The following is a 26,266-nucleotide window of genomic DNA, read 5'->3' as shown; positions in this document are numbered from 1 at the left end:
AAAAGTGAAGTATGTTCTTAAAGCTAACAAAATTTGGAATTTAAAAAATAAATAAAAAAATTGAATATTTTAACTCAATTTGGGGCCGACCCCCCTTAACACAGTAGAAATAAGACCATCTTTAACTTTAATTTTTAAATTTTATAAAAATCTGTATAGAGATTTTACTGTAATGTGGAACAATGATTTTATCAGTAAAAAGATTCTTTGCATCATGCAATAAATACATACTTTGAAGTCAAATAATATAAACTGTTGGTTGTAGAAAAGATCAGTTCCGCATTCGAACAATTGTTGAGAGCTGTCGAGGGAGGAGCTGAACACGGAAGTGCTTACAGTCAACTCATGGCATGTTTACATCCTCCTCAACTGAGAGAACAGCTGGTCTGGCCGCAGTGGTTGATGGCACACACTGAGTTGTTGCAGGTGAAGTACAAGAAGTTAATAAGTTAGGACTCATCAGTTCTCCAATCATCTGCACACCCAAGACATCAAGTCAGGTTGGCTGTGTGGTTTAAGGCATACTCTCAGACGCGGGAGTTGCGGCTTCGATTCCTACACTTAACGTTAGGAATTTTTGAGATCTGGTGTGCACTTATGAGAACTACTGGTCTGTATTTCTTAAAATACTTCATTGTGGTGTGAATCAAATATCAAGGTGCAAAGAGCACATGTATATCTGCTGCATTGAATGTATTAACTAGAGACACAAATCAGAAATTTAGGTAGAACTTGAATCAAGGTTTTTATACTTTCAGACCAACAACCTCTTAATAAGAGTATGTATGACAAGTTGTTTGAGGAAATTGAAACGTCCAGTGGAGGACAATATCGGACCTAAGGCCATCTCAGAACTCAAGTTGAGTAATACATAGTTAAGAAGCCATGAGTGACATTTAGAATGCAACAATAAATACAGAATCAAAAAAAAATTATTGGCCAGGAAGTTATTTAATTGAATTAAGTAATTTATTACGTTACATTTATAATAATGATAGTTATAAAAATCAAAATCAAAGCAATATTGTCATGATGTTAAGGCATTTGAAGAGAGCCTGACAGAAATGCTTGCTGAATGGACACAATTTCCTGGTGAGATGTACCAAGTTTTGGTGACATTTCAGATGTTGTTTTTGAATCCTGTGGTGAGTACATTTAAAATAATGTTTTTAGCACTTTCGACACCCACCAGTTTTTATTTGTATTTCATTTGTTTATAATAATCTTCCTTTGTGTTTCTAAAACTTTCTTTTTCTACTTAAGGTGTTGAAATGTTCCATTTTAGTTTGGAGAGCAAACTCTATTGAAAGTGAGGTGCGAATATTACGACTATGTCCAGCAGCGCCGATGGTCCAAACGACAGAAAGAAATCCTCCTGGAAGAAGAACTGAAGGAAAGGCTGGCACAAGCTGGTGACACAAAGGGCAAAAAGTCTCCTAAATCTGACAAGACGGGGAAACCTACGAAAGAAAGTCTTAAAAAAGGATCTGTGAAATCTGCTAAAACAGGGAAAACTGGAAAACAAAAGTAATATATCGTTATGTATTCTTAGATTTCGTATATTTAAATTTAACTGTTTTCAAATGGCAAAAAGAATTAAAATGATGAAATGTGGATAATGTTATCCAGTTATCCTGATATAGAGGTTGTGTTATTATTACCACTGGAGTAACTAGGGGAGAATGAGGGGGATAAAACCTCTTAAGTTGCTAAAAATAACCAAAATATTCATATAAAGTCAATCCAACTTGTCTGATATGCAGAAATTAAATTTACCTTGAATTAAGTCTATCTAATTAATACAAATTTAGATGTATTCAGATTTATTCCATGGTAGTCCATACTGTAGTGTGTGTTACGCCACTGGTCCATTAGCACAGTTTCTTGAACACAATCAATGTTGTCATTTGTGATGGAAGTGGAAGAACTTCTATTCTGAAGACCATTTTTAATGTTTTTTTTAAACCACATGAATATGCTTGTGCCACACTAGTACTAACATCATTTTACTAACAATGATTTTTTTCTTCATCTTATCCACTATGTATGCTTTTTTACCATCTAAGGGGTGAATTTATTTTTTAGCACAAAACTGAATTTGATATTAACATTGCCTCAAAAGAATGTATTAAAATTGAATTCTTTGTTAGAGCTAACTAAAGCTGTAAATGTGATAAAGTTGATAAATGAGGTAGAATACAGATAGAATATTAGCGAAAATCTTAAACAAATTTTGTCTGAACATTTCTTTCATAAACTAGTTAGATTTTCTTAACTGTCTATAGTGTTAGATTCAATTGCATCCATCAGTCCAGATATAGGGTAACTCAAGAACTTGTTATTGATATGGTTTGTCATTGTGATATGATATAGTGAATAGTATATTTTATTTTGTAGTATATAACACTGCCAAAATCCTTGGTGCATTTGAAAACTTTTTAGAGGTTGTGTAGTTCTATTGTGACTGATTTACCACACACAATGTAGAAACCGTGTCTGACTGTAGGGAGGCCAAGGGTAAGACGAAGGCAGTCAGTAAGAGGGAACAGTTGAGAACACTGCTTCAATGCAAAGAGAAAAGCTTGTTTCTCGGTGACCACAACCTAGCCATCATCATACTCAAGTAAGTTTGGCTAATTCCAAAGCTGGCTCTAGGTATAGTAACCTCATCTAGGTATTAGATGATATTTCACATTAGGCTGCATATGAAATATTTCTGTATGTATGTTTACTGATTTGTAATAAACTACGAAATAATAAAAAACATAACCTAATTAAATAATGAAATTTATGGTCTTTTTCCTCAAAAAACATTTAAGAGAAATGTTTGATTCATCTTTGTTTTGCGTTCCATTTTGTATTTTCATCCTTATTAATCTGTTTTCAGTTTTTGATGACAATAACCTGTTAGTTATATCCATAAAAACATAATATAAGTTTGTGTACAAGTTGTTCTAGTAATTTTACAAAAATGAAAATACAACCAAATTTTATGATAAAATGTTGACACCTGTCAACACACATACACATGTTTGTGCTCTATTACATAATAGAGAAATCAACACATATTTAATAGTTTAATGTCACCTATTTTGAATTATAAATAATTAATGCTTATGCAATTTTGACTTCTATTCTGGTTTTAAACTCTTGAATAAAGAAGTGCAAACTTACTCAGCTGGCCAGCAAAGTTGGGTAAATCATTGTAGTTGTTCAATTTCAGTATGACTTTTTCAAGATGCTGTCTAGCCTATCAGTTACGAATAGTCTAAGCTAGTAAAGGTAAACACAATTCTGTTGTTAACTTTATATTCATTGCCAATTACCATGTACAATAAGAATATGTTATGAGCCGGCAGGAAATTTTGATTTTAGCCTTATAAGTACAATGTTCAACTTCAAACAGTTTTATGACCTTACTTTTAGTCATAACGTGATGTATCAATTTAGAGATGTGATTAATAAGCATCCAAAAGCTTTTTAGTTTTTCAATGTTGTCGCTGCTTATTCATAAAAAATCTTAAAGCTTGTTTGTGTTTCATTGTTTGAATATTAAAAAAAGTATATGCTTTACAAGTAAAACTATAGTCTTTATTTGAGTACTAATTATATCTTCAAAATGATGCGTATTTATTTGCCATAATTCAATGTAAGGACGTAACATGTTTGAGTTTAACATTGTTCTTTTAGGGGAAAACTCAAAATCATGTCATATCAACTGATTCATAATTAAGATTCCGTCTTTAGTTCCAGTTTGTTGTATAAGGGTCATCCGGAAAGTAAGGTTCAATTTATAAAAAAAAATAACATATTTTTCAACAAAACTTGTTTATTTTATTCCTCACATCTTTCTTTATTTTGTAACGTAGTTTTCATTTTTATTTAAACATTTGTTATAACGTTCTATGAGCTTTTGATTGCTGATGTCGTAGAAGTGAGGATTACCAATCTTTAACTGCTTCTTTTAACTGATCCTTAGTGTTGAAGCTTTTACCGCCAAGTAACTCCTGTTGGTTGCGAAACAAGTGGAAGTCGCTTGGCACCAAGTCTGGACTGGACGGCGGGTGATCAATCTTTATAAATCCTACTTTCCGGATAACCTCAGTAAAAACTACAACCAGGTTTCTACGCTGTATTGTGCCATAGTCACATAGTGATTATTGATTAAAAAGTAATTTGTGATTAACAGGTAAGGTTTAACAAAAGGTAATTTTTTAAACCATTGTTTATAAGTTATATCAGTTCAGGGATACTAACCAGAGTGAAAAAATTAAAAATGTTGACAGGGTAAAAACTGTGCTAAGACTGTTGGTTCCAGGAAGATGATGACCAAAGTGCCACACTTGAAGAGATTGTACCCATTCAGGTTTGAGGATGACTTCAGGCTTGTCTTTCAGGATTATGTTGGAGAAGTTGAAGTGTCGGATAAGTGGGTGGTCCTCGTACGATGCGTTATGAATCTGCATTCAACTGGGGTCAGGTTGCCATGTTACACATTTTAATATTCAACTTTTGTTAATCTCTTTTGCATTTCAATTCATGGCTTACAGTAATAATATTACAAGAAAATAATATACAGTCGACTCTCGATAACTCGAATTTCAAGGGAACGGCTGTTTTCTTCGAGTTACGTATAGTTCAACTTAAGAATAGTTCGAGTTATAAAGGTAATATTTCACTAAATTCGACTTACAGAGGTAATTCGGCTTACAGAGGTAAAAAAAATAAAATTCGAGTTATAGGTACAAATAAACTATGTTTTTTATTCCCTACATCCTTTACAAAACTAATGTATGTACTGTAACTACATACAGCATTTGTGCTTACTCTCACACTGCAATGTATGCCTACAATTCATACGTACATACAATACAAAATTTCGAGTTGTAGAGGTAATGTATTTAAAGACTTCGACTTATCTACTGAACTTCCAGTTATAGAGGTAATTTTTCTATCACTTCGAGTTATTGAGGTAAAATTTGGGTGCAAAATTAATTCGAGTTACGCATGGTTTTTTTTCGACTTAGGCAGGTTTTCTCAAGAGAACGGAAAAAAATTCGAGTTATCAAAGAATTCGACTTATTGAGGTTCGAGTTATCGAGAGTCAACAGTATATGATGTTTTTTTCGTAAGTTTAATTGCAAGTATTAAATATAAATAATTATACAAATTGTATAAAAATAGCAATTTCACCAATCTCCTAGCAAAAAAATGATATAACATATATTTTGTCTTTAAAATTCCGTTCAATTAATTAATTCTAAGTAATCCTCATTATATATGTAAATGGCTGCATCAGAATCTTTAAATCATCCAAATTACAAAATCCCCTCTTCTGGTCGTTAACATCGGAATCACAGTGGAAACCGATTTTAGCATTTCTGCTAATCCATTTCCAGACCGTGATAATAATAATTTTAACATATTTTTTGTAAGGCTGACAGTTTAATGTAAAAATATTATAGCATATTAACTTTCAAAATAAATGTTAATTGAATAACTGTATTGAGTATTCAATGATTATACTGAAGAGCCAAGTGTAGCGAACAAACTTTAGTTTTAAACTTAACTATGTTAAACTTAAAACACTTTTAAGCGGATACTGGTGAAGACTCATTAATTGATTTTGTGATTAATACACAACCAAATATTTTTTAGTTTATATTGTAAAGTGTGTACTTTTGAATTATTATGTGTTGAAGTATGAAACAGTTTGGGATATTTTTGTGATAGTCAGTAAAAAAATATGAAAAATCTAAAAGGCAGTTGGATTTTTACTAAGTGAATCTTTAAAATAAATCACATCTTATAACAAACTAAGATAGAAAACAAGGACGTAAAATTGTTTCAGATTTAACATTATTTTTATGGCAGTAAAATTAATATGGCCACCAGTACAGTAGTCTCTTAAGAATAACTCCTGAAAAGAAAATATGAATAAATATTTTAATTATTCTGAGTTGGAAAAAAGAGTGAAATGTCTTAGGAAGCTATCAGTGGAAAAATTCAAATTAAAATGCTTCCAATGTTATTATGAGGTAGTGAATGGGTTTGCCAGCATAGGAGTGGATGTTGCTGGGAGATAAAATTGCTTCTGGAATATATGCCCAGTGCTATGTCGAGGTTGGAGGGCATTCATAACAGTTCAGTGTAAAATCTCTTTTGCACCATTTAGTCATTGCGTGTTTCTAAGTTCATGTTGCTGTATTAATGTATAATCTATAATAATTGGTACTTCTGTACAGAAAGTGCCTTGCAGTCTCCACATCTGGTGTCCTCTGCAGAAAATGTTGTTGCGGTTAATAGACAATGACACCGAACAAGATGTCCCGCTCGGCTTCGTAGAGAACAGTGTGACACATCTCACTAAAAATATTGTGAGTTGACTAGTGAAATATTTTATAATATGGCTAGCTGTGTCCACTCACCAAATTGTCTTACATGAAATATTTAACTGTCCAGATGTGCAATTTATAAATTTGTTATATAGTACGTTTGGGGTGGAAGCAAATTTAAAAATCAGAAACTCCAAATTGTATTGATGTGGGAATAATTTGTCGTGGCTGTCAAATTGTACAAAAGTAGCAACTGGGTCCTTCAGGTGTTCAGATAGGTAGTTCTGCAGTATTGTAAGATTTTATGGTGAAAAATCTAAAAAAGATTTGTTGTTCTTTTAGGTTATCTACACTGCATGAGAGTATATAAGGGGGGCTCAAGCACCCCCCACAATTTTGAATGACATACATTAAAATTGCACCTAGTAGTTTGTTTTAAGCACATTTATGAGGTCTCAAAGTTCAATATGTCTAATGAAATGATTCGTAAACCTCTATTTTTGGAGGATATTTATACTTCATAAACCACCCAGAGAATCAGCACCCTACAAAAAATTTTTTTATACGTCACTACCACAATCTATAGATTATAGATATTTTTTAACTATCTATAATCAAATGATCCTAAGAAAGGACGATCAAATAATTAATCAAGCAATTGTGGAATTTAAATTTAATGACATAGATGATAACCGCAATTAGGATTGTATGTCACATAAAACATATTGAACTTTGGAATGAAATCAAAAAGAGTATTTTTATTTCACAGGGAGGCTACACTTTGTGTGTATACGGGATAACAGATTTGCCAGTTGTGCCCTGGCGATTGCGAAGTATCGGAGTATCAGAGATCGACTCGCTGCACATGTGTGTAGGCCAGGAGTGCCATGACACACACATCCAACCTCCACAGCAGTTCCAGCAGAGTTTGCACGGATTCTACGTCCCCAACAAGGATATGCTTATCACTAGGTTAGTGTATCACAGTTGTCTTTGAAATGTTGAGTTGATCTGTATATTATTTTTAATAAAAGTAAAAATATTATATAAAGTAAGTGGTATTTGGTTACGGTAGTTGGTGATGGATTTTCAAATTGTTAAAATCATTACAAGAATATTTTTATCACCAAGTAATGGTTTTCTTATTAGTGTTTAGTTTGGGTACCAAATGTAGTGCTAACTAGGCGTTGAAATAATCAATAATTTTTCAATATCATTGACAAAATTTACTTACTCAGTATCTTCTCACAGACATCATCAATTTTTTCTAGATTGTGGGAGTATTGAACACATGCACATCATGAGTTCTAGTCATATAAAAATTGAAAAACAATGATGAACTGTGCATTAACTCTTAAGCTAAGAGGCTATGTAACTATATACCTTTACTGATTGATCTACAAATTCTTCAGCCATTACAGTGTGTAGCCACGTTCCCTTGTATCAAGTTTTCAGTGGTTGAACCCTTACAGGCTTAACTTTATTAGATACAAAAAGATAACCAGAATTGCAGATGCTTTCATAAGTTATTATTTCCATCCATCCTGCTCATAAGAAATTAATTAAAATAATGATACATACTCGTATATTGATTACTGTTAAATACTTGCACATATCCTTCCATTTTCTTTAATAACCCATTTTGTCTTGTATCTTTACAATTTATATTTTTTGATTTTTCTTTGACTAAGGACAAGAATCCTAAGAAAAAGGATTTTTGTTGTTTCTTCCAGAGTAATAGGATTTTCAACATGGGTAAGGTTCGTGGTAGGAGCTACCTCATGTCAAGATCTCATGAGGAGGGAAAGTGTCAGTCATATCATCTTGAAAGAAGGAAGGCTAGGTCTGTTCCAGTCCCCCCCCCCCAATCAAAGCGGGCAGGGGAAGTTACTCCCTCATGTTTAGGATAGCAACAGCCTCTAACACTAAGACATCTCCACCCACTCCAACAGTAATCCTCTGTAGTGGACTAGACATATCGATTCACCCTTTTATCCCTATATCTCAACATTTGTGGTTAGTGATGTGCCACTCCTAGACCACCTTAGGCTTTTCCAGATTAAAGTGACCTATCAAAGCATTTGCTGTATGCTTCCAGTGTACAGTATGTTCAACTGTAAGGTATAAACCACCCAGAAGTGAACCTCCTGGGAAATTAAAGATGTTAAAGAAGGTAAGAAAATTAGTCTCTCTCAACACAATATTTGAATCAACAGCTAACAAATATTTCTCATACTCATGATGGTTCTCAGGTGCCTGCTGGAAGCTTATGCTGACGTGACTGTGATGTTGCGGTTAAGCCTTTCCAGTGACTCAGTGGTTTGCAGCTTCACAATCCTGGATGAGCTTGGCAACTCTGTCCTGAACACTAGTGGTGTAGGACATATAATCATTCCTGTGCTCAAACTAAAAGGTATAACTCAATATCATCTGGCAAATTTTAATATAATCTCATATGAAGCTTATCAAGCTTACAGGACTTTAAATTTCACAAGAAATTTGAAATTAATTTGCTGCTCTAATTTTAAGCTTCTCATGATTGCTGCATCCGACATGACAACCTACTACTCAAGCATTTATCCTACTCCATCTAATAAGACTAATGGTTATGGCATCTACATTCAAATCTTATAGTTGTCACACCTCATATTTACATTGGTTATGTTTCGTTTGTTTAATATTTATTTATGACAATTAGTATTTATCTAAGGACGTTGACAAATAAAGAACTAGTTGTTTCTTAAATCTACCAAGTTCATAGCTAGGCTATAAATAAATCTTTAAAATATATAATACACAACATAATTGTATCAATTATTGTAAATTAATTTGAATCACATATTCCTTAAATAATACAAATAGTACAAAACCTGCTGAATTGAAATTCATCTAGTAGTGCACTTTTCTTGGCTATTAGAAAACCCAGTACCGGTATTTAAAGAGTTAACACATTCCATTACTCTGCCTGAACAAAAATGCAAAGAACACTCTGTACTATGTTTGAACTTCAGATATCTATAGCCAACCAACCGATTAGACTTATCTAGACATGAGTACTCAATTCAACTACATCAGCATCTCAGTGTCTAATGCACATGTACAGGTATAATAGTGTTTTTAACAGATCTTATTATGAATTGATGTTAAATATCTGCCTTGATCTTTTTTGAGTAGTTTGTCTGACAGGCACTAGTTTTGTGATTTTCCTCTGGTTCCACTTTGCTGAACTCCATTACTCCCATGTACCTTTGTTTTAAGTCCAGTCTCTCTACTGTTAAGCTGATGAATTTTTCCTACTCAGCTGACGTTTGAAACTATGTTCCAGCTTTCATATTGGAAAATCCTGTGTGGTAAAAAGAAAATAAGGGAATAGAGTCTTTCTTACCTAATATTTTAGATAGACTATACTGGTTTGAAATGCTACGCAATGAAATTCAAGTTCAATTAATGTTCCAGTACGAATTCTGTTAATAGCACATTGTGTACTAGGTAAAGAAAGGTCGAGAAGAAGTGAAGTGCTGGAGGAAAGAACCAGCAGCACCAGACCTTGTGTATACACTCTGGAAGTGAGACTGCTTCACAACTCTTGGCCCCTCAGTCTGGACCAGAGGAAAGCTATGTTGTACTACAAGGAGCATCTCCCTGACATAATACTGAATTCTCAGGGTACGTCACTGATATTGCTGCTTGTTGATGCAAAATTATGGAAATTTATCTGTTCACCAATGGAAGACTCATATATCACTTCTAATCTTCTTAATTCGCAAAGGAAAAGATAACAGTGACCTGTATCAAAATCATACCGTAAATGAAAGTTGGCATATTAATTTAAAATATACATTGAAATTACATCAAATTAACCAACCAACTGAAGAAATCAATTAGTTGATCATAGATTATAAATTTATGGAAATTTACCGTCATTGTTAGGAATATAGTAGAGAAATAAACTTCCTAATGATATTAAACATTTCTATGGTTTTAAATTATTTAAATCCCACTTGAAATTATTTAGTTCAAGGTTTTTATTACACTATCAAAAGATTTATAAATCAAATTCATGCATTTTAATTAATTTATCTAAAGATTTAAAACATGATACTGTAATGCACATTACAGTTGTACCCATGAAATAGGTTACAAATGGCCTTATTTTGTTTATTTTTATGAATTTATTGTACGTTCTTTTTGGTCCGAGGAAGAATTATATTGATTTTGAAGGTCAACAGGTCAAAGAACAACAACATTGAAAGAAGAAATCAGTAACACTATTAGGTTTCACTGAACGATGGCAAATGTCCGGAAAAATCCTGTTTCCTTCACAATCCTTCCATCGTCAAAAATAAACTTTAAACAAAGAACATTTAAAGGACTCTGTAAAGTTAAATATAGCAAGAAAAGAATTGTTTTGAGCTGCTGATCTTAAAATTTAACTAATGCTGGATAAACTTACAGTCAGTTTGGTAAAGACTTTCTGTGCAGGCCATTGATATGCTATTGTATCAGTTCATACAAAATCATTGCCTTGTGTACTACTGTAAAAAATGAAGTCAAATCTTCACTTTTCTCAAAAACTGGTTTGCAAACCAATATCGTTTGGGTGACAAATACAATCTATTTGTTTGTACAATTTATAAACATTGCTAATTTTGTCCAAAATGGTTAATTAATATAACTAAATGATTTCAAACAAAACTAATCCATTATCAGTTGTAATTTATTTATTGGTTTGTTTTAGCTGATAGTATTGGAGAAGAAGATTCACTTATTGAAAGCGAAAGTCTTGTTGACGAGTTAGATTTAGAGTTCTTCAGAGATGTCAATAAACCATCATGGAGTTTAACTTTAGTCGCTAATGAACAAAAGGTATTAAATTTATAGATTTATTTACAGTAATTCCAGTATATGCGCAATTTTTGCCAAAGTTATAATTAGTTTGAAAATTCAAAATTTAATCCCTTTAAGAAAGTGTTGAATGTAGGTTAATAGTGCACTATTTATAGTGTTTATATGTAACATAAATTCTCATTTGGAACATAACAGATAATAAGAGTAAAACAATGGCCAAGGAATGTTGTGAGAGATGAAAAAGATTTCAAAATAATTACAGAATAGATAAGGGAATTTCAAGACAAGGCAGCTTGTAACTCATGTGATGGTCTTATTTTCTTAGTAGTTGAAACTTTTTGACTGCCAATATCAACTTTACTATTGAACAAAAGCATAGTTATGGATTTAGAAAGTAAGTCAAAGTGGGTTGGTGGACAGATCTGTGATACGTTGATTTTGTCAGCATGTTTTCTTTGTGAAAACCTCTTCAAAAAAGTGTAACAAAGTAAGTCCAGAACATGTCAAAAATAAAAATATTTTTACCTGGTGTTAATCACAGAATTCTACAATGAGTGAGGCCTTTAAATATTAAGAATTGTGTTAATAGTAAAATGTACATTCGTATTAAAGTGTGTTGATATTTTACAAAAATTTTTTTAAACAATGAATAGAATATTCTATTAACCCCTCAACAGTGTGTTTGTACCAAAAAATGTGATGTTTGATGAATTTTTATGAGTGGTTTTTACAGAGAAATGTTTGTAGAGTTTAGTTGTACCTTTTTATGCAAAATAAGTAATTTTTAGCATTTAAAAAAATGTTGGTTACGGTATTTAAAAAAATATATTTTGTACTTGTAATTTTCACTATCTGTGACTGTGTCTACAATCATAAGAAAAATGTGCATAGGATATTTTCATGGTACAATAAACACTAGAAATAAAACCTAAAATTACTATAATACATGTGATCTTCAACAACAACACGCTGTAGTAGTTGTCTGTACTGTGCGACTACAATGAACTCAACAAGGTGCAAACGGTCATGGCAGAGGACCAAGGAAGTGGTTAGAAAATGCTATTAGAAAATGCCAGAACAACTTTGCAATGCAGTTGCCATAGAAGTGCTTCCTGCACAATATCACGGCAGACAATGGAATATAACAGCAACAATATAACAATATTAATATGACATGTAACACATATGTATTAATATGTCATTATTAGCACACTTTTACGCAATCGCTATGAACGTAATATTGCACCAAAACCTTTGAAGGGATTAAAAATGTCCATAATAAAATTATGGCTTATTGATATATGATTTAAATTTTCTCAAATATGTTCTTTAGTGTACAACTGTGAAATCTCATAGAAATTGTAATAAACTATTTACTAGAGGTAGTGATTTCTTGTAATTAGTGTAATGTCTGTAAAAAAGCAAGTAAATAAATGCTTGTTTGTAAAATAATAACCCCAGAATGTCACTAGGTGATGCCAGTGAGGCTTCGAGAGGATATGACTCTCTTTGACCAGCTTCGTGAGCTCCAGTCCAAGTGGAAAGAAGAAGGCAATGATGCTGAACTGTGCCAACAACTTAGACAGGACTTTCTCACTCAGATTGCAGGTAAAATGGATTAATATTTTTTATACAATATCAAATTACATTTCAGTAGTGAGCCGGTTCAATACCTATATCTCCCCGGCTCATGTGTGTTTTATATAGTGTATGTGTGTGTGGTTTATTGGCTGCAGAGCCCACTGACCTTTTGAAGGCGTTTGGCCTTTCCGGTAGAGTGGTAGAGACTCCGAGCCGTGCTGTACAAGTTAGGAGTAGCTCCAGTTTAATATTTTGTTTAATTAAGTGTTTGTTAGTTTTGCTGAGCTGTTCTCCTTCTGACATGTGCGGCTAAGTTTACGGCCCCTCACTGATGAGGTCCAGGAGATGAGTTGATTTTCTGCTGTCATCTCTCCATCATGCGTGGTCGCAGAGAACCTTCGCTTTTGCGCTCTGCTGAAGGACGGCCACCATGATGGACATTTCTACTAGTCAACATCTGTGATACCCTGATCATATTCTTTATTTATTTGTTATTGTTATTGTTGCCATTTATATAGTTTATATTTTGTTATTTAATTTTAAGTTAGTTTTAGATATTATTTAGTTATTTCTTGGATTTCATTAGGAGCCCGCCCTTAGCCGAAGGATACCGGGTGGAATTGGCATTTCTTGTTTCAAATTATGGCGTTTCTAATTTTTGTATGCAGGTGCACCTGACAAGGATTGTTTGAGGTATACAACTGCAGGCACTTTTTATTTATTTTATTTATTTTTTATTTATAGTATATATATATATTTTTATATTGACTGGATAGGCCTATGCTGTGTCTTAGTAAATGAACCTGAGTATACTGACCACGGTGTTCTTTTTTACCTAGTTTTGTTTTGATCCGGCATCCCGTTCGCCACCATGGGCGCTTCCCTGATGGTTTGCTGTGGGTGTGCGAGCGGCGATGTACGGTTTCAATGGTAGCAGAGCGTGGTTAGCTGCTCTCTCAGCTGTCTCTCAGTTCTGGTTTTGTTTGTTGGTGTAGGTTAGTGTTAGGTAGGGGGAGGTTAGAGTACACAACTTTTTTTTCATTAGGAGCTCGCCCTAGCACAGGATACCGGGTGGAATTGGTTTAGTGTTTTGCTTCCTGCAGACTTACCCTTTGCAGGGAGCAAGGGACTCTAAATTGCTTAACCGCTAAATTTATCTAACTGTACTCTACTTCTCCCCTATCAATGTGTTGTTTTGTTATATTTATTGCTTCTGTGTTTGTAGGTTGTGGTTAGTGTATATTTGCAGGGTATCCTTCTATTAGGTAGCAGGTATTAAGTTCTTCACTTGGACCTCGTCAGTGTAAGCCTTTTGTGAGTTGAGTCCACTTAGGTTACTAAGTAATTGTTGCGTACGCTTTGTTGTTTATTTTTTGTATTTATTTGTCTTAATTGTTTGGTATGGCGTTTTCCCTGGTGCCTGAACATCTACGCAAGCCAGAGTTGGTTTTTGAGGTCCTGGCGAGAGGACAGAAGCCCGAGGGAGATGTGAGGGCATTAAGAGCTCAATTACGGGCTTGTATAGCGTTGGACCGCAGCTGGAATGCAGAGTTCCAAATTAACACAGAATTTGAGTTTTGTAAAACCCGAATGGAGGAATTAGAAGACGATATTAATTTTGAGTCACTTCCCATGTCCGGGTCAGCAAAGGCTAGATTGGCATCTCAGCTTTTACATTGGCGTGACAGAATAGTTTTACTTATGTCAGCTCCTAGTTTAGACTCTGATATTAAAAGTTGGGCTTTTTCGGCCAGTAACAAATTAAAACAAGCCTTAGATGGTTTGAGTGAGGTGCGCTCGGTGAAAGAGAAGGGGGTACTATTTACCGCTGTCACTCCAACGGAGGTTCCCACTACCATTACTTTTGCTAACCATCCACCGGCTCTTTCTTTCGAGCCTCCCAGAGTTACTATGTCTCCGATGGGTAGTGGCCCTCCTGAAGCGGCTGGTGAGGCATCATATATAGTTGTGCCTTCCTTTTCTAGCTTTGGCAAACTGCCCCATCCTTTGGGGAGTGTTTTACAACACTTCCCCAGAGTTGATGGGCTTGACACTAATTTACTTATCCATTTCCTTCTGGAAGTTTTTAAGCTAAGAGAATTTCCTGGTATGACAGATGCCATGCTTATGCAGATTTTAGCGCAGTTTTCCTTAAGGCCGCTTTTTGATCGCCTTCTAGACTGCCTTAAGAGAGGTGCCACCTTTGACCAGTTCCACGCCGAGATCTTGGAGTTCTTTGTACCTGCTCGGGTTAGGGAGCGCTTGCGGGTGGAACGCGTTTATCGTCCTCAGGCACCAGACGAGACGTTGAGCCATTTTGTCGGGGAGATACGGGATGTAGCCCGGGTGTTGCGCTTGAGCTTGAGCGAAACGGAGTTGGTGAGCCTTATTTTGGAGGGCATTAAACCTGAAGAACGCTCCCGTTTGATTTTTTGTAGCCGTCCCGCATCTTTTGCGGATTTGGACCGCCTCTCCATCATCTCTAGAGGGGTTCAGGATGCGGATGATCAAAGGGAGGCCATGTCGAGGCATCTTCCTCACTTGCCTCCGGGGCCGGTCCATGCTCCGGTGCAGTCTGAGCCAGCAGCTGCTCCTTCCCGTAGACAGCCTCCTACCTGTTATGGCTGCAAGCAAGTGGGACATATTAGACCGTTTTGTCCACTTAATAAAAAAAACTAGTAAGCTTGCGGACGAGTAAGCTTGCGGACGAGTAAGCCCGACTCGTGCCGTTAAGGTAATTTTGAGGGCAAATATGTACCTGATTTTGATGGTAAAAGGGTAGCTGGTTTAATACAGAACAGAAAGAAAACAGAAAGAAATAGACTTGGGGACAGTTATCATCGTTGGCCGAGAGGGGAGGTTGCTGCTCTGGCTGCGCAGGGAGTAAGGGCTGCCCGCTCAACCTGCCCACAACTGGATGTACTTGTGGGGAATGTGGTGCAGAAGGCCCTGGTTGATTCTGGGTCAGCACGCAGCCTGATTTCTTTGTCGTTTTTTGAAGATCTAAAATCCTCTGGGCTAATATGGCAGGTTGAGCCTAGTTCACTTATCTGTTGGACTGCTTCACGCACACCTTTACCTATTATCTGTAGTGCCCAGATTCACATCAAAATTAATTATTTCTCTTGGGATTGGAGCTTTTTGGTGGCTAAGGACCTGACTTTTCCTTTCATCTTGGGAGCAGATTTTATCGGAAAAACTGGCATGATTTTGGATTTGGCCTCCAGTCATGTTTTCTTTGCTTTCGCCAGGCGGGTGCTCGTTCCCTTTTCAGATGTCGAGTCTCGTGGGACTGCTGCCTTAGAGATGGTAGATAAGAGCTTGACTCCTCCTGACCAACTAGGACATCTTACGCCGAAAGAGGCTGAGGACATAAGGCAGATTTGTTCCAGTTTTCCTGAAGTCCTAACTGACAAACTGGGCACGACCAATCTCTTGGAATACGAGATTCGTCTTACAGACACCCGTCCTGTACGTTCCCATCCATATAAGCTTGCTCCGCCCAAGATGGAAATTCTGAGAAATATGATTGATGATTTACTTAAGAGTGGGGTAATCGAGCCGTTTTGCTCAAATTTTTCCAGTCCAGCGTTTCTAGTGCCGAAACCTAATGGGAAGTCCAGATTGGTCCTGGATTATCGAAAGCTCAATGCTCAGATAGAAATTGACTCCGTGCCTCTCCCCGATTTGCATTCTGCTTTCGACTGGTTTGGTAAGGCCAAGTATTTCTCCATTTTTGATCTTAATCAGGCATATCATCAGATTCCTCTAAAACACGAGTCTTGACCTCTCACTGCCTTTTGTGTGCCTTGGAATTTGTACCAGTTCACCCGAGTGCCAATGGGCTTGGCTGTGGGGGCCCAGACACTCACCAGACTCCTGGATTCTATCTTTCATGATGTCAAATTTAAGTTCGTGTTCAACTATCTGGATGACCTGCTTGAGTACAGTGAGAGTTATGAGGAGCACTTGACTCATCTAGAGGAAGTTCTAACTAGGCTGCGAGAGTCTGGCCTTACCGTCAATCCTGAAAAGGTGAGTTTTGCTCAGCCTGAAATATCGTTTCTGGGTCATCTTGTCTCTTCTTGAGGTGTTTGTATTGATCCAGAGAGAACCCAGGCAATCAGGGAGTTTCCTCCTCCTAAGGATGCCAAGGGGATTGCCCGTTTTGTGGGAATGATAAATTTTTATCGTCGTTTCATCCCCAATGTTGCTGAAGTGGCGGCCCCTCTGAACTCTCTTAGGAAAAAGGGTGCCAAGTTTGAGTGGGGTGAAGCGCAACAGACTGCTTTTGAGCAGCTGAAAGAGGCAGTGATGCAGCCTCCAGTCTTGGCTATGCCTGATTTCAGTCGTAAGTTCGTCTTGCAAACTGATGCTTCCTCCTTAGCCGTTGCTGCTGTTTTATCGCAAGAAGTAGATGGTATCCGGCAGCCCATAGCTTATGCTTCACGCACGTTAACCCCTTGTGAGAAGAAGAGTTGTTCTGTTTATGAGCTGGAATGTTTGGCTGTCGTGTTTGGAATTAATAAGTTCAGGCGTTACCTAGAACATAAAGAATTTTTGTTGGAAACCGACAACCAGGCACTTTCTTGGCTCCTTGCCCACCCCCGTCAGCTCGGGAAGATTGGTCGCTGGGTAGTCCAAATTTCTGCCCTTAAGTTCACAGTGCAGCACGTGCGAGGCACCCAAAATATCATAGCGGACACTCTGTCACGCATGTATCACTTACCCAACGACCACCAGAATTTATCAGAGCCGCCATGTTGTGGCGTGCTCCTAGACTTTCCTCTGGCATTTTCGGACATTGTTCCACACCAACTTAAGGATCCCGAGCTGACTGCTATCATCAATGAGCTTAAAAACGGAGGTGCCCACCCTCCTTATTTTCTGTACCGAGGTGCTCTATGCTGCCGTGACAAGCAGCGGAGAAAACCTAAGTTAGTGCTGCCAAGCTTTCTTGTACCGATGGTCTTTCAGTATTTTCATTCTTCTCCTGTGGGCGGACATCTAGGAATTCATAAGACCATCGCGAAGATTAGGGATCAGTTCATCTGGAAAGGTATGGACCGGGATATTGCAGCTCGAGTACGTTCTTGTGAACTGTGCTCGCTAAGCAAACCCGCTCAAAATACCAAGTTGGGTCTTTTGTCATCTGAGGTGGCGGAAAAACCTTTGGAGAAGGTTTTCATTGACTATGTTGGGCCTCTCCCGCGTAGGAAGTCCGGAAATAAGTTCCTACTTGTTTGTGTGGATGCCTTCTCCAAGTTTGTTTGGTTGTTCCCATTGCGGAGTGCTACCGCGCAGCTCACGGTGCAAGCACTTCATAACCATTTTTTTCAACACTTTGGAATCCCCGCCACCTTAGTTTCCGATAATGGTTCACAGTTTGTCTCCAATATCTTTAAAAGAATGTGCTTTGGGCACGGAATGCGCCATGTGACTACTTCCCCTTTCTATCCTCAGCCTTCTCACGCCGAACGGTTTAATCGCAATCTTCGATCTGCTCTCATTGCCTTTCATGCGGAAAATCAGACCACCTGGGATCAACAACTACCTTGGATCCAATTTGCCTTTAATACGGCCCAGCATGAAAGTCACAAGGCGGTACCTTTCGAGTTATTATTTGGCTTTCCGCCAAACAACCCTTTGGCGAACCTTTGGAAAATTAGCGATCTTCTGCCACCTCCTGGTACTCCCAATGTGAAAGCCACTTGGGAGGCAGCCAGGCGGAATCTCATTCGGGCTAGGGAGTTAGTAAGGAGGAAGTACAACCGAGGTCGTATTGCCAATCCCTTCCAGGTGGGGGATCTAGTTTACTGCAAGGCTCACCCAGTCAGTTCGGCTGTGGATAAAAGAGCTGCTAAACTTTGCTACAGGTGGACTGGTCCCCACCGCATCTTGAAGTTTCTGACTCCGGTGACTGCCTGACTGGGAGATCCTCAGTCCGGGAAGATTTTCAGGAAGGCGCACATATCCCATCTGAAGCCTTGCCGGAGTCATCCGTGATTTCTCTTTAGTCTGTGCGGGAGGGTTTTAGGTCCAGAGGCCTGATCACCTCTGCTCTTTCTTCCTGATCAAGGTTCCTGTTTTCTTCTTTGTACCCACGCAACTCTTGGAGTGATTTCTTGCCTCCAACTGGATTTTCTTGGTTTTCCCTTCTGCAGACTTCAGGGTTTCTGGTTTATAATTCTTCAACCATTGGGGGGGGAGAGGCATTTCGTTTGGTTCTTCATTTTGAAGAAATTAACAGAGGGGAGTTCCTCCTTTTGGGGGGGGAGTCTGAGCCGGTTCAATACCTATATCTCCCCGGCTCATGTGTGTTTTATATAGTGTATGTGTATGTGGTTTATTGGCTGCAGAGCCCACTGACCTTTTGAAGGCGTTTGGCCTTTCCGGTAGAGTGGTAGAGACTCCGAGCCGTGCTGTACAAGTTAGGAGTAGCTCCAGTTTAATATTTTGTTTAATTAAGTGTTTGTTAGTTTTGCTGAGCTGTTCTCCTTCTGACATGTGCGGCTAAGTTTACGGCCCCTCACTGATGAGGTCCAGGAGATGAGTTGATTTTCTGCAGTAGTTGGAATAAAAAAAAAAACTGACTACCTATTTTGAGTCCAACTGTGAGGGAACCAACAGTTGTATTCTCTTTTGAGTGTTTATTTCTGTGTTCAGTAAAATATGAAAAAGGGCATATTTTGGTGCCAATGTTGAAAATGTATCCTTTAAAATAGATAGTTTGAAAGGAGAGTTACTGATATTTGATATCATTGAGTTTGACAAGAAAACATGAAACACATTTCGAGGAATGTTAAAAGTTGCACTCAAACTCTACACACTTTATACTCCACACAAAAGCTTCTTCTATTCTATTCTAAATGGTGTGGCAAAATCTGAAAGATTGAGTTTCTTGTCTTATGAGGAGGAAGTTTCTACCATACATTGACAGGGTGTTTTCATATTTGTTTTGTGGTTTAGAAAGGAAGTGGGACTTCCGCACACTAAAGATACCCTCCCTTGCTCCTCTCAGAATAAGGACTAGCTGGTAGGTTACTTCCTACCTTACTTCCTATCTTTTAACCTTTGTTGATTGTTTGCTTCTTACCTGATATATTCTGGCTTTTCCTTCTAAGGATCACTGTTATCATCTTAGAGATCAACTACCAGGAGTTTATTCTCTCCATAATGTTTCTTGTGAGGGCTCCCTGTGAAAAGTGATTTCCTAACTTTGTCCAAATTGGAACATTTCCACTTTGTGAAAATTGGAATTTCTGTTGCCACTATTTCCTCATAAATGATAGGTGAAGTTTGGGGAAAATATCTCTACAACCGAATACAATGTTTCTTGATCATTGTAGGAAATTAGCATCCAAATAGTTTTTATTTGTGAGCTCTTGCCCTTACATCTTCACGCAAGCTACTGGGGATTCCCTTCTACCTAAGTTGCGTAGTCCTCAAAAATTTTTCTTTCTAGATTTCTTCTTGCATTAGTTAGAGCTAATTTTATGTCTTCAGGAGCTAAATCTATGTATATCAATTTTTTCCCTTAAGATTTCTTTCTGTTCCAAGATACTTTACTTTTGTGCTGCTTAACAATGAAAGAAGTCTAATATTCCTAAGATTTGTACATTAATGCCTCTACCACCTTTAGAAAATGACATTTTGGGTGGGAAATATATTTTTATACTAGAGGTTGGAGTACAAATATTTACACAGTTGTTTTTAATTTTAATGATACATAAAATTCAAATATAACTCATCTTCCCAAAATAAATGCAAGAGATTACTTTAAGACCCCTCACCACTGAAGTGAGGCCAGATATAAATATGTTTTCAATGGCTATGACAGTAAACAAGAAAGTCAGGTAATCCCTTTTAAATATTTTTATGCCATTCATGTATATGCAATATGAATAAAGTATTATTGAATTGAACCTAAGATAGTCAGTGGCCTTGGGAGCAAATAAGACAAGTAGGTAACTTGTGTAACTGTGTATGAAGGTGCTGAAGAAGACATGTCAGAGGAAGCTATGTTCCACCTGAAACCTAATAAGACAGAAGAGCTAACACAGCTACTTGGACGATGCTCTAGCATCCGCTCACTCGCCAGAAGTGTTCCCAGCGATTTGAGACACTTCCATGACTTCCTCAAGTTCTCAAGACAGTCAGAGGATAAAATGAGCAGGATTTCTTTGTCCAGTCAAATATCCATCTCCTTACATCCTTTAACTCCTAAACCCTCTCGGCCTCTAGAGTCATCATCAGTGGTAAGTACTATGTATAGAGTAGTAGGATAGATATGACTGATCCAGTACTATTCAATAACGTACAAACTTTTGCTGTGTATATATTCGTATTCTTTCTCATACATATTGAATGTCCCTCCATTTTTCTTCATCCCAACTAGTAAAATATAGAAAAATAACCAATTGTTTAGAGAGTTTTCATTAGTGGATCAGTCAGACTTATTTTGAGATAAATAAGGCTCTAGCTGAAATGAGGACAAATAATTTAGTACTGTGTGGTTTATTTTATTATAAATATCACTGTAACTTATCTGCTCATAGGTATCAGGAGAGCAGAAATTGGAAGATTCCATCAAGGAGGAATCACTGAAGATAGACCACAGAGACATGTTGGTGCAGCAAGCTGGGATAAATAAGGCTCTGGCTGACTTGAGAGCAAAGAATATGGTACTATGTTATTTATTTTATGCAGTCCGGTTTCTAGTTTTAACTAATCATATCCTGAATTAGGATAATGGTCAAAATCTTAATTTTTGAGGATTTGTTATAAATTTATAGGGCTATGATTGGTTTAATTAAATATACAGGGTGAGTCTAAAAGGACTTTACAACTTTGAAATTATATAGATATTTATTGACTTTACTTACAGACTTGATATATGTGTCATTTTGTAGCAAATTACTTCAAGTTTGACTCCCGTAGTGCTATAGTACCAAGTTCCGCCACTGCGAGCGCCAGCTTCGTCTGTAGTAAAATGGCTACTTTCACTGGTGCAGAGCGTGCTCGCTGTGTGTTATTCTTTCATGAAACAAACTCTGCTACAAGTGTTCAGCGTAGAGTTCGCACAGAATATGGAAGAGGCCCTCCAAGCAGGCCTTCTATTTACAGTTGGCACAAGAATTTTGTCGAGACAGGTTGTTGTGTTCGTCATGAGAAATCGCCAGGTCGCCCACTGGTTAGTGATGCTACTATCGAACAGGTCAGGGAAAGCTTTGCCCGTAGTCCTAAAAAATCAACGCGGCGTGAAGCTGTGGAGACTGGAATTCCACAAAAGACAGTTTGGCGAATGCTATGGAGGTCGTTTGCACTTAAAACCATACAGACTTATGATGGTACAACATATCACTGATTTAGATAAAGCTGCTCGTGGAAAATTCTGTGCTGTAATGTTGGATCGAATTAGGGAAGATGAGACATTCCTGAACTTAATAATTTTCAGTGATGAGAGTTCCTTTCATTTCAGTGGTAAAGTGAACACTCATAACTGTAGAATCTGGGGGAACGAAAACCCAAGAGAATCGCTTGAACGAGTTCGGGACAGTCCAAAAGTGAATGTGTTTTGTGTGATGAGTAAATTTAAAGTGTACGGGCCATTTTTCTTCATGGAGAGAACTGTCACTGGTATCGTTTACCTTGATATGTTGCAGAATTTTTTGATTCCTCAAATTGATGAAGATGAACAACAGGATGCTCCTTTCTACTACCAGCAAGATGGAGCACCACCTCACTACCTAACAGATGTTAGGGATTTCCTAAACGGTCGTTTTCCAGGTCGCTGGATTGGGCATTCAGGACCAATTGCATGGCCACTTCGATCCCCCGATTTGACTCCTATGGATTGTTTTCTATGGGGTTTCATTAAAGATAAAGTGTATGGTCCACCTCTACCAGCCAGTCTTGCAGATCTAAGAAGAAGAATCACAGCTGCGGTTGCTGAAGCTACGCCAGATTTGCTAGAACGGTTGTGGCGAAAAATTGATTACCATTGGGATTTTTGGGAAGTCACATCGAACCGAAATAAGAATATGGCAATAAACTTGAAGTAATTTGCTACAAAACTACATATATTTCAAGTCTGTAAGTAAAGTTAATAAATATCTATATAATTTCAAAGTTGTAAAGTCCTTTTAGACTCACCCTGTACTTTAGCATGGATATGGTTCTTTGAGTATGACATAATGTTGTGAGTTATATTATATAAATTGTTTTGTGTTGCAACTATTTATGATCGGAAAACATAGGTACAGGAACAGGTACTCTACACAATTTAAAACAATTCCTGGCCCTTTGATATAGAGATTTAACAGAGTAAAGATTTCATGAGATAAACGTTATGTCAATTCCTCTTTTTTGACATCATACATGTCAGTTTATATTTGATGAGTGTACAATTGATGGAAAAATAGGCCTAAATTAAAAACAATGACTGTGGATAATTAAAAAAGAAATAATAATTTTAAATAGTCAATTAGCGATATTTGAAGCAAAATATCATCTATGGACCTTAAATATTATTTATATAGAAGTTATAATGAGTTCTGTTGATGGTGCATGTTCATACATGGGATTGGCTGAGTGTCTGCTATTTGTCATTCAGAAGGCTAGCACAATATCTCTTTTGCCTATTGGAGGGATGTAAACATGTATTTTCTGTACGTTTGTATGTCTGTCCGCATGACATTTTCAAGACTGAAATGAGCTATAAACTTGAAAAATTGCATGCAGCCCCAGCAAAGACATGTTGTAGTTTACTTCTGCCTTATAGAGATAATATTTAATAATGGTCATAATAATATAAAATGGGAACATTAGTTGCATAAAAAACTAGAGATTAAAATCATGTACGAGTAACTAGGACTTGGCTTTGGTGAGTGGGAGGGAGAATGAATCTAATAATTTGTAACTAGTTATGGCTGCCATTGCTTTAGTCATGCCCAAAATGATCCAACTACAAATAAATTAAATTCATGCAAGTAATGCACACTGTTTGAGAGATTAATAAAAGAACCGTACTTACTTTACAAGTACATATAAATACTGCAGTAGAATTAAAAAAAGTATATTGTCTAAATAAGTCATTGTTAAAAGATTATTAAAACAAACACACTTACTGGTTACTAACTCTGAGGTAGATGTAGCCTGTTAACATATGGAGATCTCCAGCTATAGCAGATAAGTGTGAATTGAGAGGGGAAGAGCGGGAGTAATAAATATATCCCTGTGGTCTCAATGCAACATATAGTGTTGGGTTTATTTAATCGTTCCCGTAACAGTACTGGTACAGAGCACTGTAATGGTAAGCAATCGTTGCAGCGGTCACATTGTCTCACTAGTTCCAATGGAACCTTTTACTTTTTGTTGTCACAGTTCCATAAATGCTACGGTTATGGAGCATTGCAACAAGGTAGTTTCAGTTCCATTGACCCACCTCTTTTTATCTGACTCGGAAGGCCATCAAAACTCACAATCAAATTTATTAGAACATTTCTAATTTAAAGATTTGAATTGTGCTTCATCTAGATGAGTGGGGATGAATTAATCTCATATTCTTTTTAGAGTAGGGTACAGTTTGTGATCCATAGCACTACCATAACAGACATTGCTTTTATAACTGATAATAACGCTCTCCTAGAATGATCAGTAGCATCCATCTTCTACCATACTGACATTTGCTTTTAGTGCATGTTTAAGTTTTTTAATCTATTGTTTTTGTATGTAACTTAATATGTAATATTGTGTTATGTAATAAGGTGCACAGATTGTGGAAGTATTGTTGTATCTATATTGTTTAATTAACAACAAACCATTGTTAGTGGTAAGGCAGAGATTCGTCTTAAGTTTTTACACAAGTAGACAATGGCAATGGCTCCCTCAAAAAAGATGTTTTTATGAAAAATCTTAACTATTCTTGTATGTATTGTATGTAATTATAAAAAATTATATAACCTAACCTAACCTAATGTACTAAACTTTGAGTATAAGTAAATTTTTTGTTGTATCAAAAATTAAAATTATCTGTTATAGTAAAGGTAATGTTAAATTGAAAGGCGCACCTCCCCCCTGAACAATCAATACTAAAACCACCTGTTGAGCAGATGCATTTCAGAATAGACATTACAACACTTTTTTGTTTCTCTTGTATCTATGGAGTACTTTGTATAAGCAATGTCGCAGTCAAATCATGTAAATGATAGAATGGAAATAGCAATTAATTGTATGTAATAAATGTCTTCAGGAACGTTTACAAGACGTTTTCGAGCAAACGGCTCTTCTGAGAACACAACTCATCAGCGAGATTAAGGCTGCAAAGGAGGCTGAGTTAAAAAAACAAAAAGAAGAGAAAGCAAAAAGTAAAAAATCTCAAGATAAGTCACCTGATAAGAAGACAAAAGGACAGGATTTGAATAAATCTAAGTCCAAAAAGAGTAAAGGAAAATAGCCAAGTAAATATAAGCTTATTTTCTTTATAACGTTTATAAAGATGTTTTGTTCATAAATATTTTATGTATATTGCATTTCCATGATTTACTGTGTTTTGTTGTATTTGTTTTCGTTATTGTAAAATTGTTGATAGTCTATTGTTATAAGTTATTAAAAAAATAAGTTTTGAATATTGTTTATTGAATAATGTTATTTAACGCAAATAAATAATTTCATTTCAATATGAAATGCAGTTGTGTACTTTCATGTTTTAATAAACCACTACAGCAGTAACTAAACTGACCTGGATTAGTGCTTTTCCTGACAGTAACTTTACTGCTCTTCGACCTTTTCACCTCAAAAACAATGGATTTATTTGACAAAGAAGAACTTATTTTATCAAATTTCAAGTCCCTAGGATATTTCTATCAAGAGTTATTGTTACTAGTTGATAGGAAAATCAGCAGGCTTACCTTGAAAACTAACTTTTAGAGTCCACAAAACATGCAGTATACAAAACATGCAGTATACAAAACATGCAGTACACAAAACATGCAGTATACAAAACATGCAGTACACAAAACATGCAGTATACAAAACATGCAGTACACAAAACATGCAATATACAAAACATGACGTACACACCAGGGAAGGTAAAAGAATACGTACCTGCTTAAATTCTTTTCATGTACTACTTATTCTGTTGTCAAATTATTTTTTACAATAATGTAGCTTCAAAACGATTAAATATGGTAACTTCCATAATTAATAACAATGAAAAATAATATGTGATTTAGAAACTAAGTAATTTCAAATAAATGTTGTAATAACACACTTTTCAATATCTATTACCGTTTCCAGATAACATATATTCAAATTTTCAAAATTGAAAGATTAGCTTATTTTCAGCTATTAGGTGGTACTGTAGACAAAAACATCAAATCGCTTTAAAAGTCTCATATTATAAGAGTATTTTTTAAAATTTTGTAAATGTTTAGATACTATGGAAGCTATACAATTAAATATGTTTACAAGTGTATTTTTAAAACCAAGTCCACATTTTT

At 36.3% G+C, this 26,266-nt stretch overlaps 1 protein-coding gene across 1 annotated transcript in view; it reads left to right on the top strand.

The window, feature by feature from the left end:
- Nucleotides 1-25,417, top strand: part of LOC124372418 — a 29,455-nt gene extending 4,038 nt beyond the window's left edge. Inside the window, exons 3-16 of the mRNA XM_046830817.1 lie at nucleotides 266-426; nucleotides 1,041-1,145; nucleotides 1,286-1,527; nucleotides 2,507-2,623; nucleotides 4,319-4,475; nucleotides 6,246-6,377; nucleotides 7,105-7,307; nucleotides 8,588-8,748; nucleotides 9,825-10,001; nucleotides 11,074-11,201; nucleotides 12,656-12,791; nucleotides 20,757-21,022; nucleotides 21,323-21,448; nucleotides 25,018-25,417. Coding sequence (XP_046686773.1) covers nucleotides 266-426; nucleotides 1,041-1,145; nucleotides 1,286-1,527; nucleotides 2,507-2,623; nucleotides 4,319-4,475; nucleotides 6,246-6,377; nucleotides 7,105-7,307; nucleotides 8,588-8,748; nucleotides 9,825-10,001; nucleotides 11,074-11,201; nucleotides 12,656-12,791; nucleotides 20,757-21,022; nucleotides 21,323-21,448; nucleotides 25,018-25,221 — 2,315 coding nt within the window. The 3' untranslated portion in view covers nucleotides 25,222-25,417. The remainder of the gene's footprint in view (nucleotides 1-265; nucleotides 427-1,040; nucleotides 1,146-1,285; nucleotides 1,528-2,506; nucleotides 2,624-4,318; nucleotides 4,476-6,245; nucleotides 6,378-7,104; nucleotides 7,308-8,587; nucleotides 8,749-9,824; nucleotides 10,002-11,073; nucleotides 11,202-12,655; nucleotides 12,792-20,756; nucleotides 21,023-21,322; nucleotides 21,449-25,017) is intronic.
- The last annotated feature ends 849 nt before the right edge of the window (nucleotides 25,418-26,266 follow it).

This window comes from Homalodisca vitripennis, unplaced genomic scaffold, assembly GCF_021130785.1.
Source record: "Homalodisca vitripennis isolate AUS2020 unplaced genomic scaffold, UT_GWSS_2.1 ScUCBcl_3151;HRSCAF=8496, whole genome shotgun sequence".
NCBI lineage: Eukaryota > Metazoa > Arthropoda > Insecta > Hemiptera > Cicadellidae > Homalodisca > Homalodisca vitripennis.
This window is presented reverse-complemented; position numbering and strand designations above follow the sequence as displayed.